The sequence below is a fragment of the Filicampus tigris genome, chromosome 8 (assembly GCF_054856515.1).
Source record: "Filicampus tigris isolate MCC_2025a chromosome 8, RoL_Ftig_1.0, whole genome shotgun sequence".
Lineage (NCBI taxonomy): Eukaryota > Metazoa > Chordata > Actinopteri > Syngnathiformes > Syngnathidae > Filicampus > Filicampus tigris.
In genome coordinates, this window is record NC_141224.1 from 14401957 (window position 1) to 14414231 (window position 12275).

At 41.6% G+C, this 12275-nt stretch overlaps 1 protein-coding gene across 2 annotated transcripts in view; it reads right to left on the minus strand.

Moving 5' to 3' along the window:
• The window catches only part of fhod3b (formin homology 2 domain containing 3b), a 94499-nt gene extending 83453 nt beyond the window's left edge, over positions 1 to 11046 (minus strand). The window contains exons 1-2 of one of the 2 annotated variants that reach the window (XM_086039427.1): positions 10461 to 11046; positions 3384 to 3490 (exon numbers count right to left, since the gene is read on the minus strand). In XM_086039427.1, the coding sequence (XP_085895553.1) occupies positions 3384 to 3490; positions 10461 to 10625 (272 nt within the window). In that variant the 5' untranslated portion in view covers positions 10626 to 11046. The remainder of the gene's footprint in view (positions 1 to 3383; positions 3491 to 10460) is intronic. The other variant, XM_086039424.1, reaches the window with a different exon arrangement.
• Positions 11047 to 12275: the final 1229 nt, after the last annotated feature.

Genomic DNA, 12275 nt, shown 5'->3' on the forward strand with positions numbered 1-12275 from the left:
ACATAACATAACATAACATAAGACGTGTCAGACTATCATTCTTCGCTTGTCCTCATTAGGGTCACCTGTAGACCTCGACCAGCTGCCTCTGGGTGAGAAGCGGGATACTCCCTGGACTGGTTGCCAGCCAGTCACTGAGCACAACCATAAACACCTATAGACATTTTAACGTTTTCACTTAAGCTAACATGCATGTTTTTGTGGGAGGAAGACAGAGTACCCGGTGAACCACAAGTCCAAAATGTTGTTCATGTGTCATAATGAATGGGATTTTTTCTTCTGCCAGCCACATCATCTAAGAACAACCAAAAATGATTCACAAAGTCAGGAAAAATTTGTAGCAATGAAGTGTCATACCAGGAAATGATGATCATCAAGCGGAGTACATGGAAGTGAGGGTAGTGTGAGTCCTCACAAAGAAACGGCTTAAATTCCTTCAAGAAACATCTTCTGGAGACCTATTAGAACTGGCCTAACACTTTCTCCATCGTTAATCTTCAGAGCAGACTTTTATAGATGACTTCATGATAAGGTAAGTCCCAGCAAAGGTCAGCTGATCCTAAAACAACTGCTACACACACTGTCACTGCTCAGTCCAAGAATGAAGGGCGCTACGAATGGGACTCAATTAGACCATCAGAGCAAGATCCCTAAATGCCACTATGACTACCTAAAGCCGCGCACATGTGTCGGAGCGTATGCCTGGACTAAGCGGCCCATTTATAACTTAAAGAGGCACTGTATCGGTGATGGGACGGAGGATTTACGAGACCCAAGCGTCTATAGCTGAGCTTCATGCAGTGGTGTGGAAGTGATTATGGCTTGTGAGCTCTGTGAGCTCTTGTGATATGGATATCTCCTGACTCTGTCGGGAGGACCATACTTTAATCTGATTGTGAGCACCCAAGGTATGACACAGGCGCCCCTGGAATGTAACCTGTCATTAATATCAATTACAGTTGCATTTAATGGCCAACCGGATAATGGCTAGGCCTTTTTTTTTTTTTTTAAGTCTTCTAGTTACCTCTGCTTTTTACTGGAGCGGTGCTATACCAAAGTCAATGTGTATGACTTGGCACAGACATAAAATGTGATCAACATCTTAACTGCTTTGGAGTCTTTTAGTAGGTTCTTATATACGAGACTTGTAAAAGCAAAAGGCCTCATCAGATGTAATAGTCATCAAATCAACAACAGAACCATGGAGGGTGGGCGGTGTACTCTTGCACATATCATTGCCATAAAAAGCCAGGAGGTCCAATGCCCTATTTTTACAAAATAATTGGCTGGCCACCTTCAGCCCACTCCCCTCAACACCCCCAGCCTCCTCAGACAACACAGTGTGGGTTTAATGACACACATCCATGCCAGCTTGTGCCAGCTGGCACAACGTCCGCCTTGGCATGCTGGATCAGAGAGGAGGGACGACGCGGACCACTTTAACCTCACAGCTCTCACCAGCTTCCCATAAGCTCCAAACCATTTCACTTGACTTGGAATTGGGGAAAGACAGTCGTCTGGAGAGCAGCATGTGAATTCCACGTTAGATAAATAAATCCCACACATGTTTGTGGTCCAGCCGACCAGAAAAGCGCATGCCAACCTTTGGATTGTGATCTTCTATATGAGTGGATACGTCAACACAATCCACAGTGCATAAAACATATGGAGTCAATAAAGAACCTGGCCAAAAAAGTGAATTAAAAAACACAAACACAATTTCCAACCTTTTTCTTCTTCATCCAGGTCTAGAAAGTATGTCAAGACAAAACATATTAGATGCTGGGATTTGTCTGGTGGAGTCACTTCTAATGAGAACACTGAGGTAACTGAATTGTGATGAGGGCAATTACTCATGAAACGTGTCTACACCTCTTAAGTGGTTGCAATGACATCACTGTTGACCTGCGGCCAAGCATTTTATTGGACGTGGACTTGTGGGGGTCCTGGAAAATCTTAACTGTCTTGTTTCTTTACCCTGATAAAGAAGTAGCACGCAAACATACCATGGACTGTATTTCATACAAAGTACTCAGCTTATGATGGTGCCGACATGAGACTTTTCAAGGTTATGATTAAGAATACGTTGTCACGCAACATAAAAACATGTGCTCAGTTAACACCGTACTCATTGTTTTTCATATGATTGTTTTATTATTTCTTTTATATTTACTCTTTGGCCAAACTGTGATTTTCATACAGTTACCGTAATTATGACATTTCAAAGGTGCGGACAGCACAAAATGAACTACTTTCCACAGCTGTGTGAGAATATGTCATTAAGCAGCGCAAGAGTTCACATTCGGTTACTTTTTGTTTTTCATTACATTGTTTTGTATTGATGTCCTTGAAGTGTGTTGCTTAAGAGCATTTACTGTAAGTGTGTTTTTACAACTGTGACGACTTTAAAAGAGCATGTTCCAACTTAGGTATAAACAAATGTCGGTTATGTTGTCGCCGCAGGAGCAGAGCCCATACAGTCAACCCTCCAATTCAAATGCCAATTCAATGTGGAGGTTGAACAACAACTCCTGGAATCACCTTTAAAAGGGAAGTCAACCCCCAAATTTTCTTTACAATAATATGTTTCATGCGTCTCCACTGGTCTAAGCACAGCATTCTGATTAATATTGCGTTCGCGACATATGAGTTAATCTTGGCTGCATTTTAGCCAGCCGACCCCCTTCATTGAACTTAAATTGACTGGCATTTTGAGTTCAAAGAAAGAAAAATTAAGTTTAAATAAAAGACATTCAAAATACTTCATTTTTCATTATTTTTTTATTTTACAAAGAAATTGTAAGCGTAAAATCGGGTTTGAGAGAAAATAATCGGGATTTTCTTATTAGGCAAACTCGAACAGCCCTAGTTTGATGATTACCAAAGATCAACCAACTTTCCTACAGGAAAATTGTTTCTAAAGTCGTACAAATTTCAGGTTGATGAGCAGAGTGGAAACTAATTGTGTTTGGCCTAAGAAGTGCAATTGCACATGCAGTAATGATTTATTGCTGCAACTTCCTATGACACTAAAGGGGATGCGAAGTATAAAAATGGTTGGACGGTTGATGATTTAAGAACAAGGTTTGCTGACAGATCTTGAGGGGGGAAAAAGCATAGATGCAACTTGAAACAGTATTTTTCCACAAGAACAGTGCTGGAAGACTTTGGGAAGGGCAAAGACTTCAACTCTTTCATATACTAGGTTAGCTCCCAAAAGCCAAATTCGGGTAGGCGAGATCAATCAGCTGAGCTGCATGAGAAGGATAATTGTACTACTTTGAACAAACTGTGCAATAATGTGAGGACACTGATGCACTAAAACCACATTAAAGCTCCGCAATGAGAGTGAAAACACACACAGACAAAGGAAATGATCTTACCCTCCTTCCTCTTGAAATCCCTCCAGTTCGTCTTTTTGCTCTGCCAGCGTCGACTCCAAGTCCAGATAGCTTCCATTATGAGACAACTGAAGTGCACAGTCGTCAGGCTGCAATGGAAGGAGAAACATATTCAATATACTCAACATAAAGTATATAATTCAATTTCTTTGAGCTGTTTTCTTGTATTTTCAGCGCTTTAAAATGTTTCTTTTTTTTTTTCTTTAAGACTGCAATGTCTTGAAGAGTAAACCTGCATACGGTCTTATTACAGGAGGTCCTCGGTTTCCGAATGAGTTCACAAATTTGTGCGTGATGCAGTACTAAAACCATAACAAACAGTAAATATTTGTGTGAAAAAGATATAGCTTATTAAAGTCAGAAAATAAGCGTAGCTTTTTGCGTGGCTCTTCTGATTCTTACTGCGTAATACATTGCACACAGTTTGCAACCTGAAAACCACGTCGGGACTGTCAGCAACCGAGAACTCCGTGTAAATGTGCAATTCTTTTTATTTTAAATATCTCTTGTGGAGCAGTCACAAATGTGCACATAGTAATCTTTCATCTAATTTGATGAAGCGACAGGATTTTTTTTTTTTTTTTTAATCACCACAACCTCCAATTGCTCCAATTGCAAAGCACATTCAAGTGGAGTGTCTGCTGTCTCTATTGAGGCTGCTGATGACATTTTCAAATGTTTTGCATCTGGCTCTTCATCCACCAATAGACCCTCCTCCTCCTGTTTTGCTCTCTCTCTGCTGAATTATGTCATTGACCTTTTCCTGTCACCAGTGCAGCGTCTGCCCGGTAGGTGCGCTGATCATGTGCGCACAGTGTAAACTACTTGATGTGTCTAGGCTCCCACGGATGTCAGGAGGGACTTCTTATCAGCTCCTGTCAGCACTTAACAATGACAAATTTGGGAGCAGCTTGGCAGTGTGGTGTCTCTTATCGCTCGGGTTTCTCTGCTTGATAAACTGTCACACAAAAGGGGTTTGGAGAGGAGGTGTGATTTGTCAGGTCTTTGGGGGTTTTCATCAGTTGATTATAGCGTGCAAGACTCACGGCGCACAAATGTCGATGTTTCCTCATTTTTTTTTTTTTGCCAGGGCAAGGCTCGCTGCACGTGTTGGCCAATTTGGGAGAACAGTCTCCTCCAAGCTGGCCGTGCCCGCCAAGCAGCTGACGGACTGGCAAATTTTTGGAAATTGCCCACCTCTGATTAGTATTTTTATCAACATTATTATAGGGGTCTCCAAGTTCCCACTTCACGGCGCAGATGTGCGCTCCGCCAAGTCGAGACTGTCATGGCGCAACTAGCATGTCGCATTTACAGGTAATGAGAGGAGCCACTTTCCCTGATTGAAGTCAGTGACTACTCCCACAGCGTTGCAGACCTCCCTCTCTCTTAGACGCCTGTGCCTAAATTACCACTACCGGGTCTAATCCAACCTCACAGCCCAAAAGTGATACAAGTTTCTGGAGAATTCAAATCACACACAACTTCAAACCATCATCCTGTGTGATATCCCGCAAGCAAATCGCAATCGACTTTGCCTATTGGATGCCCAAAAGTGTGTTTTGCTCTGTGCTTGACTTGTTTGTGTTTTTCGTTATGCCACCACAAAAGCGTACCAGTAAGGGCAACTGCAGTATGATGATAACCACGCAACCACAAATTGTGACAAAGCGGTTGGATGTCGAGTACAATATGAGCAATAAGGCTCATTAAATATTAATTATACACACACATTCATTTGTCAGGCCCTCCTGATTGCAGTTTGCACGTACTCTCTGTGGTTGCTTGGGTTTTCGCGGCATAATTAGATTAAACGTGCTATTTAAATTTGAGCAGTTATTTGCAGGGCAGGTCTGAAGCAGTTATCAGTTTCCTCAAGAAAATGATTAACTAAGATGAGTGGGAAGGCTATGGAATGGAAATACATTTTAATGATGGTTATTATGTGTTGCCGACATTCTAAGGAGTGAATAGGGAAGGATAAATACACTTATTAAGGACATTTCACAGGACCCTATGAAGACAGAGTAGAGAAATGCACAGTGCTTTAATCCTATTACTTCTGCGGTGTTGACAATCGTATTTGGATGACTGTTCCTATCCCAAAGTTAAGTGGGCAATCGAAAGAGGCAGACAGAAAGAAGGCTAGCGAGGCCAGCTATGCCGAGCAAAGACAGATGAGGCCTAAGAGCGCTTCTCCAGACTGCAAATTACAGACTAGCACATCCAGACATACACACCAAAGTTAGGCTGACCATTTATTTATGCCGAGAGACTTGCCTCTAACGCGAATGTGAGTGACATTCACATGAAACGTGTCAAGACACTATATGGGAGACAGACAACAAAACGCTGGAAATATGTTTGATGTACTGCTAACCGCTACCATTCTGCAGGGATGGGAACCGAGCCCTGACACAAAAAATTCTGTACATTTTGCCCAGCTGAAGCTCTCAACTCATTTCAACGTGTTGCTCTGGCACCAAGTGATGCCAAAGCACATCTGTTTTTGCCACGGCCAGAGCACGAAAACATTCTATGAAATGTTTTCAACAAATACCCCAGGCCCTATTTTCATGCGCTAGTCTAGGAAAAGCACAGTCTAACTGGATGGATGGAGTTTTCTTTCTTTGGGCAGTTTGCTAGAATTTGCACAGGTAGAACTGGATGAAACGGGGCGTTGGCGCCTTTGTGCGCCATTGTGGGATGGAGATTTTCCATGTCATTTTCCGGCCAATCCTAGCGGCATCCCTCATTTGCATCAAAATCAGGGCGGTCCAAGAGCAGTATGCCCGAATACGCTGTGATTGACATTACAGAAACAGAAATAAACTCGCAGGGGTCAGTGCATGACATTGGCAGGAAAACTGCAAGATCTCCGCTTGTGGATGATGTATTTGGCCACACGTGTGACGTGAGCAATTAGACCGCCTTGCACCCCCGATCAAGACCATATTTGCAATGCCCGGTGCCAGTGTTACATGTTTCCACCAGACATTTGTTGCTGCAAACAGCTAGAAGCACGTTGCACTCTTCCGGCAACAGAAATATCCACCCATGTACTGTTTTATACCCAGGGTTTGGGGCTGCTTTTGGAAACAAAATTGTCAAAAACAAGGTTTTATGTCGTCACTGCAAAGCGGAGCTGGGATCGCTTAGCAACGGGAACACGGGGACGTAAACGCGTGATTATGAGCTGGTGGCTAGGCTGCCCAGCACTGGTAATTCCCCAGCTAATCGATGGAACAATCGATAGGATAATCGATTTCAAAAAGATTCGTTTGTGACAGACCTAATATATTGTTTTATCATATACATATATAGTTATACTTGATTTAATCATCTAAAATGAAGTAAAATACAAAGCAAAAGCGGGTCCTCACACTCTAAAAACAGTTGGGTTAAAAATAACACAATTTTGGGTCAAAAATGGACCGATCCACAAATTGAGTCAAATTGACCCACCTTCTTGCATTGTTTTGGACAAAATTTTGGAGTTGTTTTGTACAAAACCACCCATTTTTGGGGTTGTTTTCTGCAAAACAATCCAGAAATTTGGGTCAAATCGACCTAAGTAGTGGATCGGTCCTTTTTTGACCCAAAATTGTGTTGTTTTTAACCCAACTGTTGTTAGAGTGCATGAAAACTTGAGCTGAAAACAGTTCAACAGTAACGACAAAATAACAATCGAAATAACAGTAAATTTAAGTTATGGCAAGGAATTATTGTTTTATTTTGCTCAAGACATCCTCTCAAAGGTAAATCTAAATTGACATCACTAATGGTGCATTTTTAAGTGACTAAGATAAGTAGGGCTGTCACTAGTCATATTTTTAGAATTGATTATTCTATCGATTATTCCATTGATTAATTGAAGAATCTTAGGAAATTTTATTTTGCATTAAAGTGTATTACAAAACCATTCACTTCCGAGATTACTGTTTACTAACCAATCATTGTTGTTTGTTTGGAATTGTTTAATGATGAAAAAAAAATCAACGAAACAATAATTGAGCAGTATCACACGAGAAGGATTGATGCACTCACAACTCTTTTTGAAAATGATTCAGTTCCTGGTGAGGTCATTGATTCCCCAGGTAAAAGCAGAAGTTTACAAATGTCTTATTTTGATTAAACACAAACGATAATCAGTCTGGTTTCATGAAGGACTACAGAAATCAGCGCTATCACATTAAGGGCAGTGCAGGTTTCTCTTAGCTGTCCCCCACCCAGGATTTGAACCCATGGTGGCCCTGTGCTGTGACCAAGTCCAGAGAGGGAACCACAAGTTGTGTGCTCTCACACTGAGCCTTAGCCTCTCCCTTCAACCACCATACTGTGGTCCACTGACCAGGCAGGCAGTTAAGGCAGAAAGACTAAAAATAAACACTATGCAATTTACAATTGAAACTGTGCTATCTCCCTCCAATGCGTGGTGTATCTGCATAAGATACACTTTCAAAACACTTCGATAGCTTTCCATGCTTTCCTGTTTGCTTGAAAATGGCGTGTTTAGGACAAATTAGAACAGTAATCAAGACTACAGAAGTATTATTGCGGGATTCCTGTGCTGAGAAATAACAGTCCAAATTGCAGAGACCGGCACAACCGCAAATGTGCATAACAATGTGTAAAAGTATTTGAAGGCCTTTTGACGGGCACTGAGGAGGAACCTGTATTTTACAACATTTCACATAACTTCTCATTATGGGACTCTATAATTTCTAGTGGAAGAAAAATGCAGGAAAACAACGTGTCCAGATTGAAATTGGTGAGAAGTGAGAGTCCATCCTCTACGACTGAGCAATATTTTCCTCTTTCTTGGACACACTCTGCAAACCAGACTCAAGGCCACCAAGTCACTCACTAGAAAGAACTAAAAGAGAGGAAGAGGAAAGCATTTCAATGTTGATCAATTGATTTTTGTACATAATGGTAGATTTGGAACAAGTCCATTGGCTTTGGAACAGATTATGCACTTAGCCACTCATGACAATACATTATTCAAAAAAATAAATAAATAATTTGAAACGGATGAAGCCGTCTAAGTATTATCATCTTGTTTTGTATAATTATTATTATATTATTTCCCTAACATTCTATCCTTGTAACTATGTGATCTGTATAAAAAAAATGTATAGAAAAACCATTTGGTTACTACAGGAGGACCACTTATATAAAACCTGCAGCATCGACTCTTAATTGATTTCCGACATCTCAACAGGGTAACTAACGTCGTCATCCGCCGCAGAACCCAATCAGCCGTGAAACGCAAACATGCACACACATGCGCATACGTGGCCTGTGCAAAGACAGCAGAATGACAGCACAGGGATTGCACATGCGAACCATTTCAACTCCCTGGGCATCGTGTGTTTGAAGCGTGCTATTTATAAACAAGCAGAATTCAAAGACAACATCTTTCTCTCTCTCAGAGGTTTTTGTCACTGGGACCAGCCTGGTCTCTGAGACTCCTCCAAATCTTGAGGATGTCAGCTGGTTGCTGGAACACTCACAGGCCTCAACATTAGGTGCAATTTTTCCAAAGTTGAATGAGACTCACTGCAACGACCATACCAACAATTCTGCTTTTCAAAGGCATCTATACTTTGCTCTACGTTTGCATGTGTTTGCAGTTAAATTCACACTCCTTTGACATTGCCAAAGAAAACCAAGCATTATTGCAGAGCCAGCATTTTATTATACATCACCCTGCAAGTCTATCTAACTATTAAGTGTGCATCATCTCTGAGATGATTGGAAAAAAAGTTGTGTATGAGGTCTTTGTGTTTTTAATTGTTCCCACTTGCAGATAGTAGACGGACAGTGTCTATTCACAATGAGTGAGATGCAGAAGGAGGAGGAGCCTTGTGGTTGACCAATGCGCAATGCATCCCAGGGCTTCCGTTACATATCTTAGAAAATCTTGGATCTAAAGAACTACATAGTCGATGAAATCTGAGATTTGGTTCATGGTCTTTTGTTTCTTTTGTGGCGTAAACTCATTTCTGAAACTGCACCGTACATGCCATAAGGTGTTAAATGCTGGGATTAAGTGTATTAATTTACTGCATTTGGGGACTTAAAGCCTCGCTAGAACACTGCTACTGTTTTATTTTACATTTTTTCTCAGTCGCCTTGGTAAATTTCTCAGCTCACAATTGAAATTTGCGTAACAGTAAGTCTATTTCTCAAAACAGTTCATGAAAATAGCAAAACATGGTTCCCCTGCAAAAGGTATTTTCTTTCTCAAAATCCTTATTACATCTCTCAAAAGTAAATATTTGTGTCACTGAACATGTCAGTGCTGTCAGAACGACGTACGGAAACACAAATTGCTTAGTTGTGTCAATAGAAAAGTGTACTCTGGAGGGATGGTCTGATGTAGTGCCACTTAAATGTTGATGACAGTTGAAGTATTCTAAATTCAAAGTTACACCTTTGTGTATGTGGAGAATTGATTACAAGACAGGGCAGCAGGATTCACATTTCACTTGTGCTCTTTGCACTGTATTTTGTTGACAAATCATCTCATTGTGGTACAAAAAAGAAAAGACAGCAATGCCAGAAAAGAACTAATGTAAGAGGAAGCCCATGCACGCGCAGGGAGAACATGCAAAGGGCTGATTCAAACCTTGTACCTCCAAACTGTGAGGCGGACATGCTAACCACTACCCCACTGCGCTGCCTGAACTGAAAACAATCCCTTCAATTAAAATGATGTGTATATGTAAGACAATGAATGAATTTAATCAGGTCAAAATGAGGGATTCATGTGGTTAAAACTAACATGAGCAGATGATTCCTGCCCTAAACTAAAATATTACCATCCCACGTTAAAAAAAAACACAAACAGCTACACAATATAACCATAACGTCACATATGGCATTTTTCATGCACTTAGTGTTAACGTCATCAACGTCAGCATCCCACATCAGCAGAGTGCACTTGCTCTATGATGTATTTGTTTGTAGTCAGCAACCCCAGGAGCTAATTATTAATGTGCATGTGTGAAGCAGCAGGTTAAGCATTAAGGAGCATGTCACAAGAGTGCATACCTTATGCGGTGCTCTTAGCAGCCTGTGCACTGCAGCAATCTGATTGATGAGAGGAATATCTTCTCTGAATGTGTACACTGGAGGTCTGCTGGGCTCCGGGAAGTTGGTGCTGTTGAATGGATCAGTATCATCTAAGAACTGCACCCTGCACACAAACGTAGCCATGGTGTGTCCTCCATACAATTCCGGCTGAGGGGGGTCAAAACTGCGGACGCCTCCCGACAGAGCCTCCGGCGCAGGTTCCTCCGCAGCTGTCTCTTTTTTATCCTACTCGGAGCGTCTCCATGCGGGGCACCCACCACCACCTCCACCCCACCATGCAACACACCATGCACCAAGCCGGGACAGGACAGTTGACACTGCCGGTGCGAGGAAGTCAAAATCCAGGGCCGTGACTCTGTCTTGCTCTCTCAGTCTCTCTCTTATGCGGCATGCAGCAGCATTGCGGTGCTGAAGCACTGAGTCGATGAAGACCTCACTTCTCTGTCTTTGCTCTTCGAGTGCGATGCGCCAAACACAAACTGGAAGCAGAACACGGCTCATGTTACAAGCATGGTGGCGCCCTCTAGGGTACAAAGCTGGACTCGGCCTTGTGTGGAGTTTCCATCAAAGTAGACTTTAGTGAACACGCTCCACACAATGCCTCACGATTCATCACAAAGAACCGTACTGTGCTGAAACACACGCGAACAACCCCCCCCCCCCCACACACACACACACACACACACACGCGCGCACCCCTGCACCCCCCGCTCACACACACACACAATTAAAAAAAAATATATATATATAACCTTGAAAATGTCATACTATAAATCGGTAAATAAAGACACTGCATTGCATCATATATTGGGAGGTGCTTTTAAGTCGTTCATTTAATACGTCAGACTTTGTCTATCGAAACTGACAATGGTTTCTTTAAAAAGGAAACATTTGCGTTAGGAATTCCGTCCACCACTTGGATCCCATGACCATTGAAGGATTCTCCCAGTAATTACTATTTGTCCGTTAAAAACGTCTCCTGTTGTACTGAGTCATGCATATGGGTCCAAACACAAACTGTAACGTGACAGAGAGATGGAGATGGACGGACACACACACACAGACCGATAGGCTGATAGATAGAGAGACAGACAGGCAGGTAGATGGACTGCGAGGCGGATTTCATTTGCCTCCTCCTCTCACTTTTACAGTTGCCAGATACAATACAATACAATAGAATACAATTGTATTTATATAGCGCATTTCATAACAGCTAGAGCTGTAACAAAGCACTTTACAAACAATACGATAAATAGAACAAAAACAATAAAAGGCTGTGATACATGTATAAATAAATATAGACATAAATAATATATAAATATAAATAAAATACAAATAATGAAGCCAATAAACTGACATAAAACACCATATACAATTGACACCGGAAAAGAGCCGAAAATTTCAGGTGTGATCAAAAGCCAGAGAAAAGAAATGTGTCTTCAACAGGGTTTTAAAAATGGACAGAGATAACACGGGTTTGTACATAAAAACAGCAGTGAGTTGTGCTGAGACGATTATTGCCTAAGCCTTGAAGGCCACCCTGTACAGTAAATACTATTAAAACGATATGTTTCCTCATAAATGTTTACAAGAGCAATGACCCGCCACTGTCAGATAAGACTATACTTAAGTTTCATGGGTGGGCTTCAAAAGGTGTCACACCTACAGCTCCATGCTCTCTGTCAATATGTAACAGAGATCCACTATATAGTCCATCATTTACATCCCAGGACTGTACAGTGCAGCGCCATATCATTGTGTTATTGATAGATC